Source organism: Thunnus thynnus, chromosome 24 (assembly GCF_963924715.1).
Source record: "Thunnus thynnus chromosome 24, fThuThy2.1, whole genome shotgun sequence".
Classification (NCBI taxonomy): Eukaryota; Metazoa; Chordata; class Actinopteri; order Scombriformes; family Scombridae; genus Thunnus; species Thunnus thynnus.
The window spans coordinates 19,991,221-20,010,748 of record NC_089540.1 but is presented as its reverse complement, the minus strand read 5'-3'; the positions used below and the strand labels follow the sequence as shown (position 1 = coordinate 20,010,748).

The following is a 19,528-nucleotide window of genomic DNA, read 5'->3' as shown; positions in this document are numbered from 1 at the left end:
ATACTTATGTACTTTTACTGCAATACTTTAACTACATCAAGCTCATAATACTTATGTACTTTTACTGCAATACTTTAACTACATCAAGCTCATAATACTTATGTACTTTTACTGCAATACTTTAACTACATCAAGCTCATAATACTTATGTACTTTTACTGCAATACTTTAACTACATCAAGCTCATAATACTTATGTACTTTTACTGCAATACTTTAACTACATCAAGCTCGTAATACTTATGTACTTTTACTGCAATACTTTAACTACATCAAGCTCAGAATACTTATGTACTTTTACTGCAATACTTTAACTACATCAAGCTCATAATACTTATGTACTTTTACTGCAATACTTTAACTACATCAAGCTCATAATACTTATGTACTTTTACTGCAATACTTTAACTACATCAAGCTCATAATACTTATGTACTTTTACTGTAGGAGGATTTTTCATGCAGGAGTATTTTTACATCGTTGTATTGGTGCCTTTACTGCAGTAAAGGATCTGAGTTCTTCTTCCACTGCTGTTTCTGACCTTATATTAATTCATAGTCAGAGATGTTGAAATATCTAAGCAGCCAGTTTATCCGACATTATTTCAGCTTTCTGAAATCAATCAATGTGATGTTACATACAAAACACTTGTGCAACATTATGACAGCTCAGAAACAAGAGGATTTTCTAACATGACGGACTGCTCCTTTAAGTAGTGATTGATGGAGCATCCAGCGGCGTTTGGTTTCAATGCCATCGCAACACACACACACACACACACACACACACACGTCCATTCACTGCAGTCACAGCAGCCACTTGCCTCTCCGGCTTTTTGTCCTCGCCGTGTGTTTGTGTGTATTTTTCCATAAGTGTGTGTGTATAATAGGTGTGTAACTGTGATTGTGTGCCTGTATTGTGTTTGTGTGTGTGTGTGTGGCTGCCCAGCGCCAATGCCGAAGATGACGGGTTGAATTGCTAATGCGCCGCAGGGAGTGTGTGTGTGTGTGTGTGTGTGTGTATGTGTGTGTATGTGTGTGTGTGTGTGTGTGTGTGTGTGTGTCGTCTGGCTGTTTAGCGAGTGAGACGAGCAGCGCTGCCGATGAATATTTAAACAGAGAGAGAGAGCAGCCATCATTTATTGATGTTGGTGAAGGGAAAGATGAATAGCCCGTCTGTGTACATAGCGCTGTAGAGGTAGGTGTGTGTGTGTGTGTGTGTGTGGAAAACAGTCGGCATCCACATGCGAGTCGGTGTGTGGATCTGCAGAAGTCTGAATGTGAGTCGACTTCTGTGTTGAGTTATTTTCAGTCTCCAGGTGTTTTCACGTTATCACGATTAAAAAAAAACAGCTTTGTGGAGCCTTGACAGTTCAGATTCATTGAACTTTGACTCGAGCTGCGCTGACCTTTTGTGGGAACAGCCAATCACTGTTGACCACCGCTCAACCAGAAAGATGGACGAAAAACGAGTTACTTGTGTTTCTGAATTTTCACAATTGGACAAACTGACTTCATATCCGTAAGAAACAACAAGATATTAACTTGGTGAAATATCTGCACGCAGATACAAACGTTTGTCCAAAAACACTTAATTACTGACGATCTACAGAAGTCCGAATGTAATTCCGACATCTACTTGCAATGCAGGTCAGAAATTTGCAATTGCCAGTCAGGATCAGCGGAAGTGTAGTCGAGGTACGAACTGGAAGTCTGTGAACGTGAGTCAGGATGGGCGGCAGCCAAGATCCAAGTCCAGAATCTGAAGATGTCACTACCTGTGGTAATCGAGTGTAAATCGTAAAATGTCAGATGTCCAGGCGAACTTTGTTAAGCAGAGATCAGCCGCGGTGTCATGCAATATTTTTAGAATCTGAGTTGTGATCTACACAAGTCCAAACAAGTCCAGGACTTGAATCTGCTGCTGAAGTGTGAGTTCGGATCTGTGGAGACCGGAGAGCAAATGACCAAAATTAGAATCTCTAAGTGGGATTCGGCGTCCTGAAAATGCCGATCAGGATCTGTGGCAGTCCTGACACGTCACAAATCTGCAAATGCAAGTTAGTTCCTGCGGAAGTCCGAAGTCACATCAAGACCTGCAGTAGTTCAGGTCCACATCACACCAACAGATTTGTTTCTTTTGTTTTTTGACACCTGAATTACGGGCAGAAGGATTTTAAAGAATTTAATGTTTTTCCCAAAATCTCTTTAAATCTACAGTTCTGGTTGCTTGCTGTGTTGCTGCTCAGCAGTTTTCATATTTGAAACCAAATCTGGGGATGTTTTATAGAAAAGCTAATTAAAGTTTTCATGGAATATATGTGTGTAATTAAATGCATATTCACATTATTGTGGAAAAACTGCTTTTGTGCCTCTGTCATGTGTTTCGACGGCTCTGGGCCAAGAGTTTGAAATTATGAACATTGACCCGAGCTCTGCTGACTTTTGTGGGCACAGCCAATAGAGTTGCGAAGTGGGGAGGAGATATTTCAGATGCCCCTGGTTATAGAAGTAAAAATCCTGTTAATTTTTCGCGTAGATAACGTTACACGTGACTCATAGTTGAAGCACTTCTACGACTTGGATCAACATGAAACTCTGCTGGTTGAATCATCAGAACAAAAGAATATCTGGTTCTTTAGTAAAAAAGTCGAGGCTACGACACTGTGGACGTGAAGATTTCAGGGTAGAACTTAACTACAACTCCCAAGGTGCATTTCAGCAAGAAACAGCTAATCACTGAGCTTAAAATTCGGCGCCTCGTTTTGTTCACAACTTCAGCAACGGAATTTGAATTAATTACACTCTGACTCACACCTCTGACTGGCTTCTTCTCCATAGCAACAGCAGCCAAGGCTCATGGGTATTGTAGTATTCTTGGCCAAACACCAAACTGGCGGACAAAGCGTAATTTCTCAGAGTAATTGCTGCTTCTCTCAGCTCTCATCTGTCACAGCAAGTGAGGAAAAGAGAAAAGAGAGGGGAGGTCGTTTAGTGTTTACACGTCAGCAGGAAGGACAGGGGTCAAAGGTCAGCGGGGTCGACCTTCGAGAAGGTGTTGACAGCGCTAGACAAACACAAAGAGAGAAAAAAGGTTCGGAGGAATGCAGGAGGGCGAGCGAGCATGTGTTTGTACGGGAGAGAGAGAGAGAGAATAATGGAGCAGCGAATCAGGACGGTTTCAAGGCTTCCCCTTTTCTATTCGCTCACTCGCCCGCTTCCCTGGCTGTCTCTCTCTCTCTCTCTCACACACACACACACACACACACACAAACACACAGCCAGACAAGGTCACACACACACACAGATACACACAAACACACACACACACACACATCTCTCTCTCTTTTTCTCTGTAATGCAGACGCTCGCCCGCTGCTGCACTCGTCTGACCCGCTCTCTCTCTTTTCAGGGAGGAAATCAATTAGACTCCTCCTCACCTTCTCCTCTCCTCCTCCTCCTCCTCTCTCCTCCCCCCCACCTCTTCATCCTCCTCCTCCTCCTCACCTCCTCTCCTCATCCTCCTCCTCTTCCTCACCTTCTCCTCTCTCCTCCTCCTCATTCATTTTCTTTTATTTCCCTTTTCTATTTTTATGTTCAAAGCGAAGTTTTGGAAAAAAACCTCAATTTTTTGCTCACGTTTCACCATCTTGATCTCACGCGGACACGTATTCGCCTCAGTTTACGTTGCAAAGAGCTAATTTACTTCCACACACGTCTTTGCATTGACTTTATATTCTAGCGCCTCCTAAAGGCTGCCGTCGTCATGACGCTTCAGTCATCAGTCCCTCCTTGAAATCGCTATTTTGCGATCGCAATAAGTAAAGCAAATCAAAAGAAATCTCCGCAATATTTGCAAGAGCTTCAATTCCGCTAAATTATCTTAACTTTTCCGCAAATCAACAAGCCTGTTGCTAGCTTGTTGCATTTCGTGTCGTGGTAACTTACGTCATCGCAGCGCGCAGGAAGAGATTACATATGACTCTTTGTTGGTAGCATTATATTTAGCACATAAAACAAATCTGTTTTTATGGATTGATCTACAGTACGTCCCCTTCTTCTTCTGCTCTAGTGCCACCAAGTGTTTATCTCCTAATATTCACACAACCGTTTTCACATTTTCTTGGAATTTCGTTAAGATTCTGAGCTTCATCTGGACGTAAACGTGTCTGCAGAGGCGACAACGCTGAAGAAAAACTACAAGTGTCAGCACACAAATGCTGAAAGAGAAAACAGACGAGTGTCGCCTGCAGCTGGAGAGAAAAAAACATCCGTGTGCGCGCATTCACAAGCACACACACACACACACACACACACACACACACACACGAAGGCAATTAGAGGGACGCATGGAAGAGTGAAAAAGTGTGTGTGTGTGTGTGTGTGTTCATGTGTGTGTGAAGGAAATTAGACCGCCTCATTATTAAAATTGGCTCGGAGGAGAAACGAGAGAGATCTTCCTCTCCTCCTCCATCTCCTCGTTCTGTCATTCACGTCTCTTTGTCCTCCCTTGCTGACGCCTCCTTCCTTTCTCTCTCTCTCCTCTCTTTCCTCCTCATCCCTCTCTCCATCACACCCCCCCAGCACCCTCCCCCCCACACACACCCTCCAACCCCCCCCCCCCCCCCCCCACTGGATCTGTCACTCCGTCCTCCCCCTCGTTCTCCTGTTCTCAAATTACATCCTCGTTGCCGCCTCGTTTCTCATCCCGTCGCCGGGGGCTGTCGCCGAGGACCGGCGAGGGCGCTAAACGATTTCCCACCATGCATCATCCAACCCCCCCCCCCCCCCCCCCACCCCCCCCCCCCCCACACACACACACACACAAAAACACGCAGTAAATTTCCTTTCACATCAGAGAAATCCACAGCTGACTTGTTGATGGAACATGTACGGAGTAAAATCAGTGCCAAAAATACAGTTTTTATTTCAGTTGAATTTCACGCTTTAAAACATGAACTTTTGACTTTGTCCTGATAGTGGCGCTATATCTGAGCTCAAAGTGTCCAAACTCAAAAAGAACCCCAACTTATCAAACTCAAACTTGAGAAGAAATTGCTCTTATATGGAAGTATATTGATGACAAAATGCAAGCTGTTCTTCATGATCTACTGCGTCTTGTTTCTGTTCAACGTCTCTGTAGACGATTGTTTGACATCAAATCACCTTCAATCATGCAAACAATGACGAGAGAAACCACAGAAGAGAGAAGAGGATAGAGAGGAAGATAGAGGAGTGACGAAAAAGAGGAGAAGAAGATGGAGATGAAGAAAAACGGAGACACGAGAGGACAAATTGATCGCCCTTCTGTAAATCTCCCCGGTGCAGCTGACAGGCGCCGTGTGTGTTTAAGTGTGTTTTGAGGACGACACGGCAGAAGAAACAGCAGTGACAGAAGAAGGAAAGGAAAGAAATCAGATCACAAATGAGGATGGAAAAATTTGACCATAAAGTCTCTGGATGGACTCTGTGAGTCTTAAAAACTGGTAAACATAATGTATCGTTTTGTCTCTATGCAGACGATACACCGTTATATCTTCATATCAATCTGACTGATTTTTGTAGTTCTGAAAGTGAATAAGTGAATTTTTAAAATGTCAAATTATTACTTTATGTAAAACTGGATGATAGCATTCTATATTTTGGATTCTTTCTGATTATTTTTGGCACAAACTCACACAACTTCGTAAAAGTTTAGTTTGATGCAGAAGATTTGAGCACTGATCACGATCATTTCATTTCAACACATTGGTGTAATTGTAGATATAAAATTACAGTAAACCCATTAACAAATAATTAAATATTATTGCATATACTGTAAATTGTCCCACTTTTTGTGTTGTGATGACATGTAGAACATAATTTATAGCTGCTATATGTAGAATCCAAAGCACCTTGTAGTTGTATCAAAGCGAACTGTAATAATTATATTTAATTATCTTTGTACATTTTTATTTATATTTTTATGTTTTTGTAATTTTTTATATATCAATGCATGTTTTCTTTAAAAACATTTTGTATTAACACATTGTTGTTTGTTTATTGTGAAAATGCAATAATAAATAATAGTAATAATAATAATAATAATAAATTATATTAAAAACTTTTATTTTATTTATTTTTAATTGCCACATTTTATCTTTTCAGTATAAAATATATATAATACCTAAAATATATATGGTGATGTAAAAAACATAATTTAAAGCTACTACATGTAGAATTTAAAATTCTTGACTTTAGCGCCCCTCAGTGGTCGTATCACAAAATACTGCACTTATTTTCACAACTGTATGACATCCGAATAAATATAAAACATGATAACAAGTTGATATGTTGCCATGATGTTTTATATGACCTGTCTGTGTTTCAGGATGTTTGTGTGTGTGTCAAAACGACCGTAACCATGGTTACCGCTGAGAGAGTGAGGCAGACAGACAGGAAACGCCAGGGCATATGCTGTGTGTGAGAGATAGTGATGTGACAGGTGAATAATCAGAGCTGTATCGCCGATCATCACGGAAACGAGGCCTGACAGCACCGACAACGCCGGCGAGAGATCTCACACACACACACACACACACACACACACACACTGAGGCTGAGATTGCATGTAGATGTGGACACGCAACACGTATTTCATAACTGTATCATATGTGTAACAAAATATACAATAAACAACAGACAACATCAAACATCATCACGCGGCTCCTAGGTGATGACAAATACAGGAATCGATACGATGGATGGCGGTAAATTAAAGGTATTTCTTGTAATAAAGTAAACATCAGTGATATAAATGTGAATGTGTGAGCTGTGGGGTGTAAGGTGTTGTAAAGAGAAAACAAAGCTAAAGTCCAACAAAAGCAAAAGCCTGCAGATGCTGGCTGGGACGAGACCAGGTGAGAGAGAGTTGGCCTTTTATCCTACGGGAGCACGAGGCCCAGGTGCTCTGAATCTGGCTGGCTGCTGCGCCCGCGTTCCTCTGGCGCCTTCATGGACATAAATAAATAAATAACGGAAAGTAATACACAACCCTCGTCAGGCCAGAACAGGTGAATAAAATAAGGCAATATATTAAGCTCAGGTCACACTAGTGACTAATCAATACAAAGGAGCTCATGACAATGCAACAGCAATAACTATGTCTGTTCTTTTAAAATGCCCCACCCTAACCTCTAACCCTAACCCCTAACCCTAACCCCAACCTCTAACCCTCTAACCCTAACCCCTAACCCTTAACCCTAAGCCTAACCCTAACCCTAACCTCTAACCCTCTAACCCTAACCCCTAACCCTTAACCCTAAGCCTAACCCTAACCCTAACCCCTAACCCTTAACCCTAACCTCTAACCCTCTAACCCTAAGCCTAACCCTAACCCTAACCCCAACCTCTAACCCTAACCCCTAACCCTTAACCCTAAGCCTAACCCTAACCCTAACCCCAACCTCTAACCCTAACCCTTAACCCTAACCTCTAACCCTCTAACCCTAAGCCTAACCCTAACCCTAACCCCAACCTCTAACCCTAACCCCTAACCCTTAACCCTAACCTTTAACCCTCTAACCCTAACCCTAACCCCAACCTCTAACCCTAACCCCTAACCCTTAACCCTAAGCCTAACCCTAACCCTAACCCTAACCTCTAACCCTAACCCTAACCCCTAACCCTAACCTCTAACCCTAACCCTTAACCCTAACCCTCTAACCCTAACCCTAACCCCTAACCCCTAACCCTTAACCCTAACCTCTAACCCTAACCCCTAACCCTTAACCCTAACCTCTAACCCTAACCCCTAACCTCTAACCCTTAACCCTAACCTCTAACCCTAACCCCTAACCCCTAACCCTTAACCTCTAACCCTAACCCTTAACCCTAACCCCTAACCCATTTACACTTGTAAATTTGTAAAAAAAAATTCAGTGAACACACCACAGGATAGAGAGACATAAGACAGAGACATTAAACGCACCGATAAGGCTTAAACTGCAGTTCAGAGACCCTGAACGCCCCACAGAGACCAGATACTCAAAAAAATTGTGTTGGAAAAAGTTTTAGAAACGTAATTAGAAAAGTAACAATCTAATAGATCAATAGCTACTTATATGTAAAAAAAACAAAAAAAACACAAAATAAATTTATAAATAAAAAACAGAAACTAAATAAACAAGATAAATAAATGGATGAGAGATAAAATAAAACGAGATAAACAAATCATCCTAAGGGGAAAGAAAAATGTGCAGATTTACAATAACTGCAAATTTGGCTGATACGGATAAACACAGAATACAGTTATTAACAATATTTTCATTTTTAGAAAAGTAAACTAAACAAAGATAAAATAATAAACTTAAGTGCATAAAGTAAACTGTAAACAAGATCAAATTTTATTTCAAACACTGCGGCTGACCTTTGACCTTTAAATTGCACACAAATACACACACAGATAAATGAGTGCTGTGTGTGTGTGTACGTTTGTGTGTTAATGTGTGTATGTGTGTTAATTATGCTGGGTCTAACCTCGTCAACCTCTAATTGGCCCTCCGACACACACTCATTTCTCTGCTCTGTGTGTGTGTGAGTGTGTGTGTGTGTGTGTGTGTAGACAGCGGTGTGACCACAGTGCCCCCTGCTGGTCATCTGTAATAAATGTATTTATTGATCACCTGCAGCTTTGCAGCAATATGCAGCAGATATTAATAATCAAACTGCTGTTCTGAACTTTAAAAAGAAAAATTACTAATTAAATGTGTAAAATATGAAATATGAATTTAAACCCAAATAAACATTTATTGATGATTAATTTATTAACTTATTGTTGACATGTCTGCGGTAACAAGATTAAAGAAGTAAAATAAAATTGTATTTTATAAGCTTTTTACATATTATTTGATGTAAGACACACAAAATAAGAAATTTACATTTATATTCTCAGAATATAAAACATGAAGTCCAAAACATCTATATGTTGTATTATTGATCTGCAAACATGGAGGGTTTAAATGTTGTAAAGAGAAAATGCAGTCAGGTGTTACACTGGCGCCGCCTGGAGGCCGTAATGTTCACTACACACCTGTAAACTAACCTGTGATGGACGACTTCTGTCTGTCAGCAGCTCTGTGAGGCTTTGAGCTACTGTGAGCTCATCAAGACAAAATTCAGTAGATTTTTACCATAAATTCAGGTCAGTTGAACAAGGCGTGGTGGCCAAGTGGTAAGGCGTTGGTCTCGTAAACCAAAGATCATGGGTTCAAATCCCATCCATGCCTGGAAGACAAATGAAAAAACCAGAGGGTTAGGGAAACCATTAGCTCAGGTTTTAATGATAGTGCTGAGAACCTACGAGGTTGGAAAATCCATTCTTAGGCATCTCAGTGAGTTTTCAAGTCCAACTTCTAAAGGATCAACTCAAGTTCAGTCCTTCCTTAACTGTTGACCCTCTGATAAAACAAGAGGACGGAAACTTGAACACGTGTTAGAGGGAATAGCTCACCAGGATGAGCTGGTTACATAGTCCAGTCATGACAGACTTCATGTTGGTTCAAATCCTTGTTCAGGCATTGCTCTCAATCTTTACTGTTGATCTTCTTCTCAGATAAAAGCAGAAATAGGAGAACCAGCACACCTCTGTTTGTAGGTAGATATAGCTCAGCAGGATGAGCTCTTGGAAATAATGAGTCAGCGCAGAGTTGGTTTGACTCCTGTCTAAGGTGAAGTCATGACAGACTTAATGTTGGTTTGAATCCCTGTTCAGACACTGATCAAACTCTTTAGTGTTGATCTTCTTCTCAGTAGAAACAGAAATAGGAGAACCAGCACACAGTTATTCATGAGTAGATGTAGCTCAGTAGGATGAGCAGATAGTAGATACTCAGCTAGAGTAGAGCTGGTTCGATTCCTCATTAAGAACAAATGTTATTGTCAAAGCTAAAGTCTTTAAAAAGACAACAGAGCACAAATGGTGCCCCCTGCAGGCTGCTCTAGATCACTGTGTCAATTAAAACTAGTGGAACTGGATGATAATCAATCAATCAATCAACAACACCCACATCCAGAATGTGACACAGTTTCTAAACTGACTATAGTATGATAAAAAAAACAAATCCTTGAAAAAGAACATAACACCCCCCCCCCCCAAAAAAAAAACAAGTATGAGAAAAATAAATGCACTGGTTACTGAATAAGATCCCCACAAAAATAGAACTTAACTGTCTAAGTTCAGTGCCTTACAGTCAAGCTGTTACTTGCTGTCATTTTTGTAGTTAGTAAGTAATTAAGACTCTTCCAACATTTTTAAAAACATTCGTCTCAACTTGAGTAAAACATCAGCTGCTCATGGTTTCCCGTCCCATAACCCCCTGCTTCCACCTCTCCGAAACATCGGGGGAGGACACGGCCCCCCCCCGACCCCGCATCTGCAGGATTGGTCATTCGATGATCCAGGTCCTGACAACGGGCGGATTTGAACCAGACGCTGCATCGCTGACGCCTTACGGTCGCGAACAAACCCACCACGCCACCGAGTCCCCTTCACACTGAGTGGTTTTCTCCGGGCGCTTTTAAATCTTCACTTTGGATGTTGGACTTTAAAACTCAGTGAGAATCAAACCCACGACCTCTAAACTTCCAGAGCAGTCTTCTAACAGCCTGAGCCACCTGGACTGACACACTGATGTTAGTTTCTTAGAGCTTTTCAGTCTTTACTTTTGGGTTTCTGACTTTAAAAGTTGTAACACAGAATTGAACTCACAACCTCAGAATCTCTAAGCAGCCGTCCTACCTGGTGAGCTGTTAGATCTGTCTTACTGAGACAGTTTCTGTCACAGTTTTCAGTCTTTCCTCTTGATGTTGGACTTTAAAATTCAGTGAGAATCAAAACCACAAGCTCTAAACTTCCAGAGCAGTCTCCTAACAGCCTGAGCCACCTGGACTGACACCCTGATGTTAGTTTCTTAGAGCTTTTCAGTCTTTACTTTTTGGTTTCTGACTTTAAAAGAAGCAACTGGGGATTGAACTCACAACCTCAGAATCACTGCTAAGCTGTTCTACCTGGTGAGCCATTGAATCTCTGTTGCTGAGGGAGTTTCTGTCACAGCTTTCAGTCTGTCCTCTTGATGTTGGACTTCAAAACTCACCGAGGATCAAACCCACAACATCAAAACTTTTTGAACTCACAATCTGAAAGCTTTTAAGCAGCTATTTCACTCTTTGAGCTACAGGAAATTTCACTGGGTGAGTTTCTCTCGCAGTTTTCAGTCTTTCCTCTTGATGTCGGACTTCAAAAGTGACTGATGATTGAACCCACAAACTCACAACTTCAGAGCAGTGTCCTAACAGTCTGAGCTACAAGGCCAGACATGCTGAGCTCAGTTACTTAGAGTTTTTCAGTTTCTCAGGGTGAGTGACTTTAAATTAAGTTGGCAAACTGAGGATCGAACCCACAAACTAAAAACTTCAGAGCTGACATCTAACACACTGAGCTGTTTGATCAGACACCTTCTTGTTGTTTTTCCTCGTGATGGTTGGACTTCAAATGTCACTGAGTCTCTTCAGGATCAAACCCACAAACTCAACCCTTCAAGATGGTCTTCTAACAACCTGAGCTGTTTCAACTGAGACACCAGAGTGTGATTTCTTGGAGATCTTCAATCTTGAACATCTTCCTTCACAATTCATAGAGAAACCTGAGGATTGAGGCTTTTCTCCGGGCACTTTTAAATCTTCACTTTGGATGTTGGACTTTAAAACTCAGTGAGAATCAAATCCACGACCTCAAAACTTCCAGAGCAGTCTCCTAACAGCCTGAGCCACCAGGACTGACACACTGCCTGTCGTTTCTTAGAGCTTTTCAGTCCTTACTTTTTGGTTTCTGACTTTAAAAGAAGCAGCTGGGGATTGAACCCACAACCTCAGAATCACTGCTAAGCTGTTCTACCTGGTGAGCCATTGAATCTCTGTTGCTGAGGGAGTTTCTGTCACAGCTTTCAGTCTGTCTTCTTGATGTTGGACTTCAAAACTCACCGAGGATCAAACCCACAACATCAAAACTTCAATGCAGTCTCCTAACAGCCTGAACCACAAGGACAGACATGTTGAGCTTAGTTACAGAGCTTTTCAGTCTTTTCACAGGGTATCTGACTTTAAAATTATTTGGCAAAGCAAGTATTGAACTCAATGAAAGCTTCTAAGCAGCTATTTCACTCTTTGAGCTACAGGAAATTTCACTGGGTGAGTTTCTCTCGCAGTTTTCAGTCTGTCCTCTTGATGTTGGACTTCAAAACTCAGTGAGAATCGAACCCACAAGCTCTAAACTTCCAGAGCAGTCTTCTAACCACCTGAGCCACCTAGACTGACACACTAGTTGTAGTTTCTTAGAGCTTTTCAGTCTTTATTTTTTGGTTTCTGACTTTAAAAGTTGCGACTGGGGATTGAACTCAGAACCACTGAGTAGCTGTTCTACTTGATAAGCCATTGAATCTCTGTTGCTGTCACAGCTTTCAGCTTGTATCTCGTAGAGTTTTTCAACCTTTTCAAAGCAGACACATCCCCGTTTTCCTCAACGGAAGTGATCATTTGACATCAAGGCATGGACGGGATTTGAACCCGTGATCTTTGGTTTACGAGACCAACGCCTTACCACTTGGCCACCACGCCTTGTTAAACTAGCTTATACTTGTGTTAAAAATGTAAATGTTAACATGGTAACATCTGCTAACATGGCAGAAGACTGTTTTTTGTTTTAAATGTTTGGAGAGACGATGTCACAGAGCTGAAAGGAACATTTTTAACCTGTTTCAGTTGATCAGTGAGTCTGTTTGATGTTTTGTTGAGTTTTGGACTGTTAGTCAGACAAAATGAGACATTTGAAGACGTCATCGAATTACAGTTTTCACCATTATCTGACATTTTATAGACAAAACAGTTAATCCATAATAGAAATAACTGTTAGTTGCAGCTGTACTTTGAAAAGGTGATGTGTTTGGTTCCCAAATGCACCAATGATGCGTTTAAATGTTACAACTCTGATTTGTGCCTCTGACTGAGGATCATGTGTATTGTAGTGTTCAGAGCCGTCCACCAAAACTATATATATATAAAAAAACCTGATTTCTCAGAAAAAAAGTGTAAATATATACAAGTTAAATTATCCAGAGTAAATTAAACATACAAATATAAAATAAAAACACAAATAAGCAGAATCAGTGACATCTTTTAAATCTTAAAGTTAACTAATGTTAACTAAAAGTTTTATGTTGTATTTATTTTTTTACTGTTTTTACCTTGTTGTTCTCTGTACCTTTAATTTAAGGAGAGCTGATGTTTGTTACGCTGCTACATAAATAAACTTTATTATTATTATTGTTGTTGTTATAAACTCGACAACAAACAAACCCGACATAAACTGGAAATTTTTTTTATTTTTCTGTTTCCTGACGAGCAGCAAACATCCTCTCTGTCGTCACGGTAACAGCAGAGGCTGCTCATGGTTGCCGTGGCGATGAAGGTGTTTCCATGCTGTCATGTCATACTCTTGATTCAGGTGTTTTAGCCAATTATAGACCTATATCTAACCTTCTATTTCTCTCTAAGATCCTTGAGAAAGCAGTCTCTAATCAGTTATGTGACTTTCTACATAACAATAGTTTATTTGAGGATTTTCAGTCAGGATTTAGAGGCATCATAGCACAGAGACAGCACTGGTGAAAGTCACTAATGACCTCCTAACTGCATCAGACAAAGGATTTGTCTCTATACTTGTCCTGTTAGATCTGAGTGCTGCATTCGACACAATTGACCATCAAATCCTTTTGCAGAGACTGGAACATTTAATTGGCATTAAAGGAACTGCATTAAGCTGGTTTAAGTCCTATTTATCAGACCGATTTCAGTTTGTACATGTTAATGATGAATCCTCCATGAAGGCAAAAGTTAGACACGGAGTTCCACAAGGTTCTGTTCTTGGACCAGTTCTATTCACCTTATATATGCTTCCTTTAGGTAATATTATTAGGAAACACTCCATACATTTTCATTGTTATGCAGATGATACCCAATTATATTTATCAGTGAAGCCAGATGAACCCAATCAGTTAAACAAACTCCAAGCATGCCTTAACGACATAAAGACCTGGATGACCTGCAATTTTCTACTATTAAACTCAGATAAAACTGAAGTTATTGTGCTTGGCCCTAAACACCTTAGAAACACATTATCTAATGATAAAGCTACTCTGGATGGCATTACCCTGGCCTCCAGCACCACCGTAAGGAATCTGGGAGTTATCTTTGATCAGGATATGTCCTTTTACTCCCACATAAATCAAATTTCAAGGACTGCCTTTTTTCACTTACGTAATATCACAAAAATCACATCCTGTCCCTAAAAGATGCAGAAAAACTAGTTCACACATTTGTTACTTCTAGTCTGGATTATTGCAATTCCTTATTATCAGGCTGCCCTAACAAGTCTCTAAAGACTCTCCAGCTGGTCCAGAACGCAGCTGCACGTGTACTGACTAAAACTAGAAAAAGAGATCACATTTCTCCCATTTTAGCTTCACTACATTGGCTTCCTGTAAAATCTAGAATAGAATTTAAAATCCTTCTCCTAACTTACAAAGCCCTTAATGGTCAGACACCATCATATCTTGAAGAGCTCATAATACCGTATTATCCCACTAGAACACTGCACTCCCAGTATGCAGGCTTACTGGTGGTTCCTACAGTCTTTATGGTCCTTCACAGTCCTGTTGGCGTCCTTCCCTGGCTGTTGTTGTTGTTGTTGTTGTTATTCTGTCCCCCCTCCCTCTTTCCCTCTCTCTTTCTCTCTCTCAACCCAACCGGTCAAAGCAGATGGCCGCCCACCAAGAGTCTGGTTCTGTTTGAGGTTTCTACCCGTTAAAGGGGAGTTTTTCCTGCCGCTGCTCATTGGGGGAATTGTTGGGTCTCTGTAGATTAAAGAGTTCGGTCTGGACCTGCTCTGTGTGAAAAGTGCCTTGAGATGACTTCTGTTGTGATTTGGTGCTATATAAATAAAAACTGATTGATTGATTGATTGATGTGACCTCTGGAGCAAAGATGGCCGTCTCTTTATAACACCTGAAGTAATAAACAAACATGTTTCTACTTTAATCAGATTAAATTAAATTAAATTAAACGACTAAAATTAAATCTGCAGTGAAATTTTTGCACTAAAACAAAAAATATTTTCAACTAGTTGTTGAAAATATTTTTTTATACATAAATTAATTAAATTTAAAGGATGTTTTAAACATTTTACTCTGTTTTCTATTTATTGTGTAATTTTACACAAACAAGTTTTATCCGCGTTTAAAAAAATGTTTTTTAACTTAATGCTGAATTATTGTTTTATCTTTTAGACAAATTCTTTCAAATCTGACTTAAACTTTTCAGAAGTGAATTATTAAAACATATTTATAATAAGATTATTAGATTATTTAATATAATCAGAAGCTCTTTTTTAATAATGTAAACACATAAAATGGTTTTAAACACTTGATATGATTAAATGATCAATCTGTGGAGCTAAAGATAGATTTTGAAGTTTCTAATCATCTAAAATAACAAAATCACCAAAAATATTCATGAAAACCTTTAATAGTGAAGCTGTACATTACATAGAAAACTGCAGAGCTCGTTATTTCATTCACACAAAATCCAGAAACGTCATCAAAGTTATTATTTTTTATTAAAGCTTCAAACAGTCAAACTCACCAAACTGTTTAATTAATTAACAGATAATTAACTTTTCTGAAAGATATAATGAAGGAAAAATACTTCGTCTTTAGTAATTTAGTGCAATAACAAAATAACAAAAATACATTTTTATACAGCACTTATTAAACCGGAGGAAGTGCTTTACAAAATAAAAATAAACATAAATAATAATAATTTAAAATAAAACCAAAGATATAGATATGAAATCAATATGCCGATTGGTTTTATCTTTTATATTCGAGCTGCGACTAACGATTGTTTTCTTGTTTATTTTTGATGTTTTCACTGATTTTCTGACGTTTTATGGACAAAATAATTAAACTGATGATGAAAATAATCGTTAAACAAACAATTAACTGATTCGACTCGTCGAGACGTCGCTGAACTGATCAGTTTAATTATTGATCGTTTTAGAAAGAATCACATTCTCGTGTCGCGTTCAAAGACGTAAAACGTTTTACTGTCGACGGACGGCTGAAATGTAAATAAAACAAACTGATCAATAAACTGATGATTCGGTTTCATTATCGACACGTTTGATCTTCCGTATCGAAGCTGAACGCAGCGTCCGTCTGTGATCAATAAAGGTTTTTATTCAAACACATTAAATACAAACTTTCACTTCCTGTAAAAATAAACTCGAGACGTGAAACTCGCTGCAGAGTTAAAATATATTTGTTTAAAGTCGTGACGTCATCAGACGCCCTCGGTGGTGCGTTCAAGGACACGTCGACATTTAAACTCTGATAATCGTTATCAGAAGGTCAGAAAGTGAGTTTTACTGCTTCACATGTTCAACAAGTCTCAAAGTTTTAATTTTTTTTAGCAAAGAAATGAAGTGAAAACGACAAACCAGAGCTGCAGCTAACGATTCATTTCATCATTAATTAATCGTTTGGTCGATAAAACATCAGAAAACTGTGAAAATGTTCCCAAAAAACATTCAGTTCACTTCGTCACGATGCAGAAAAACACGAATGTTTTACTTTAAAAATGATCGATTATCAATAAAGTTTTGAATCTTTGTTCAGATTCATGAACTATTTTAAACTTTATTATTATTATTATCACATCAGTTTATTATGTTTGACTATTTATTCTCGTTAATTAAAAACTTTCAGCTTTGATTTATTTTGTTAATTCTGCAAAAAATCTGTCTGATCGATTTCAACTCGACTCGATTGATCAGCTGATCGACAGAAATTAATAATCATTCAAACCAAAACCATGTTGAAGTTTTGACATTTTAAACGATTAATGAATTAACTGAGAAAATAATTAATTAATCGTTTGATTTTTTTTATTCTTTCACTTGTTAAACTGATGAAAAATATTAATAAGATGTTTTTTTCTTGCAGGAAATGTTGCATAACTGAAGTTTTGGTGTCAAAACTTTCACCAAATGATTTTATTATTATTGACGTTTGTGTTTCCTGTCGTTTCCTGCGACTCGTCAGTTTGTCGTTAACGAGTTAAACGTGTAAAAGCTTCGTTTTGTTTCGCGTCGTTAAAGTTAAAGTCAGTTTCTGCAGCCGATCTCCTCCTTGTAGCGGCTCGTCAGCGTGTCGGCTTTACGCGTCAGTTTGGACAGAACGGCGTGAAGTCCGTTCAGGTGGAAGTAAAACTGTTTCTCCAGGTCGTCCTCGTCCTCCGCCGGCCGCGTGGCGTCCGTCCCGCCGTTCTGCAGGACGCCCCACTCCATGTCGTTGCGGATGGACTTGAGCAGGACGTACGAGCCGTACATGCCGGCGCCGTCGCCGCCGGCCGGCTGCAGCGCCTCCAGCTGCTCGTCGGCGTCCAGCGGGACGTCGCGCAGCAGGCTGGGAACCATCACCGTCTGGTCCATGTTGTTGACGGCGCCGATGAAGCGGCTCATGGCGGTGAACAGCGAGTTCTTCTGGTTGTAGGAGTCGGAGATCTGCATCACAGCAAGCGGACAGCTGACAGCCAAACTTAGCCGCTAAAGCTCGTTAGAGGATTATCAGGCCGCCGTCTTAACGAGCTGCAGGTAACTCAGGTGACCTCACTTCCTGTTGTTGAACTCTGACCCCCCTGACGCTCACTGCGGTCCTGCTGCAGGACGCCAGCCGACCGTTTCACCCCGCAGCCCAAAACACCTGAAAAGAGAGGGAGGGGTCAGCTTCAGACAGAGAGAAGAAGAACAAACTGACTTTAATCTGATGGGAAATATATAAATAACCGGAAGCTGCTTCTGTTAGCATCAGCAGAATAATGCTGCTAACACAGTTAGCAGACGAGCTAACGGAGCTCCGGTTGATGATTCCCGTTAAATACATCACCGGGATTTAAACAATCAGCCCGTTATTGAGATATTAATGAGAAACCGTGATTATCTGCCGCTAATCAATGCTAAACAGCTAACTACCGGGTTCCATAGAAACAACATGAGCTTTACCACTTTAACTCCATCATTAACACTTATACATGTTTACTGCGTTAAATAAGTACAGAAACTGCTGTAAAATGACGGTAAAAACACTCCAGTGTTTGAAGTAACAGCTGATTTAAAGCTGTGATGTTTGTCCGGTGAAAACACGAGAGATTAAAACGAAGTTCTGCCGGTGTCCGATAATGGAACTACTACACCGGCTTGCTAAAGACAAAACCGGGGCCGTTAATTTAAAAACAGGAGAAACACACCGCGTGTTAAAGGGTCTGTTTCCTCTCTATTAACCAGGTAGATCCTCTGTATCTCCCGGTTTACCGAGAACTAAGCACAGAGCAGCCGCCTTAGAACTCACCGCCTCCGGGGGCGGATAATTCCGGGAACCGTTAGCTTCCGTTAGTCGGTCACATCGACATGGAAACCTCCGCGGTGACCTCACCGTGTGTCGGGTGTCGCTGCTCGGTCCTGTCGGTGTGTTGAGTGCCGCTTTCTTTCCGTTATCTTTCCGTTATCTGTGCGGGGGGAACCGGGAGGTTTGTGCGGGTGCGTTTGATAGCGGCGGAGCGGCGGGGCGGCAGGGGCGGGGTCAGCGTGTCGACTGACCGAACCTCCAAACACAGCCAATCACAGGGCGACGAAGACGCCTGACGTCAAATATGACGTTGCATGCGAACATTCCACCCCAAAAATAAAAATAATGAATATTCCACCAAAAAAATAAAAATAAAAAACTAGAACCTTCCAGCCAAATATTTAAAAAAATTAGAATATTCCATTAAAAAAAACAACCCAAACAAAAACAATAACGAAACAGAATAATTCACCCCAAAAATAAAACAAATAAATATTCCACCAAAAAACATAAAAAACATAATACTCAACCCAAAAATCAAAAATAGAATATTCCACCAAAAAACAGATCCTCCAGTTGTTTTCCTGTTTTATTTTTCACCACATTACTTGTTACAATATTAACACACTATTCCCACTGAAAAACATTGTATATTGTAAAGACAATCAATTAAATTACTGTTTAATGAAAGTGTCACATACAGTCATCCCTGACGCTGAGTCCACTGAAAACACCAACAGGGGAAAAAGTCAAGAGTGGAACCTGTTGCTTGCCGTACAGAGTCACACCTACTGTACAAAACACTGTGATAACACCTGGACACACATAAATAAAATACTGTAAGTAAAAACAGGTCAGATTCACCTACTGACCCCCACAGACAAATGTATTTAGAAATATCCACCAAGTGAGCACAAAACAGACTAAAATACAATCTTAACAATCTTCACGGTCCATTTAGTAGTTGTTCTGGAGCTTTCAAACATATCACACTGTCCTCATCAGACTTTCAAACACATAATTAAAGGACCGCAGA

At 40.1% G+C, this 19,528-nt stretch overlaps 1 protein-coding gene and 2 non-coding genes across 3 annotated transcripts; 1 reads left to right on the top strand and 2 right to left on the bottom strand.

Moving 5' to 3' along the window:
- The first annotated feature begins 9,192 nt into the window (after nt 1-9,192).
- On the top strand, nt 9,193-9,264 carry trnat-cgu (transfer RNA threonine (anticodon CGU)). Its single transcript has one exon. It is a non-coding gene; the product is annotated as a tRNA-Thr (tRNA).
- Nucleotides 9,265-12,577: 3,313 nt separating this feature from the next.
- On the bottom strand, nt 12,578-12,649 carry trnat-cgu (transfer RNA threonine (anticodon CGU)). Its single transcript has one exon. It is a non-coding gene; the product is annotated as a tRNA-Thr (tRNA).
- Nucleotides 12,650-15,595: 2,946 nt separating this feature from the next.
- On the bottom strand, nt 15,596-17,657 carry LOC137177499 (mid1-interacting protein 1-B-like). Its single transcript, XM_067583860.1, has one exon. The coding sequence runs from the start codon at nt 17,655-17,657 to the stop codon at nt 17,253-17,255; it is 405 nt and encodes a 134-aa protein (XP_067439961.1). The 3' UTR covers nt 15,596-17,252.
- Between the last annotated feature and the right edge of the window lie 1,871 nt (nt 17,658-19,528).

Coding starts and splice junctions, on each gene's coding strand:
- LOC137177499 (XM_067583860.1), bottom strand. CDS start 17,657: ATGCAGATCTCCGACTCCTACAACCAGAAGAACTCGCTGTTCACCGCC.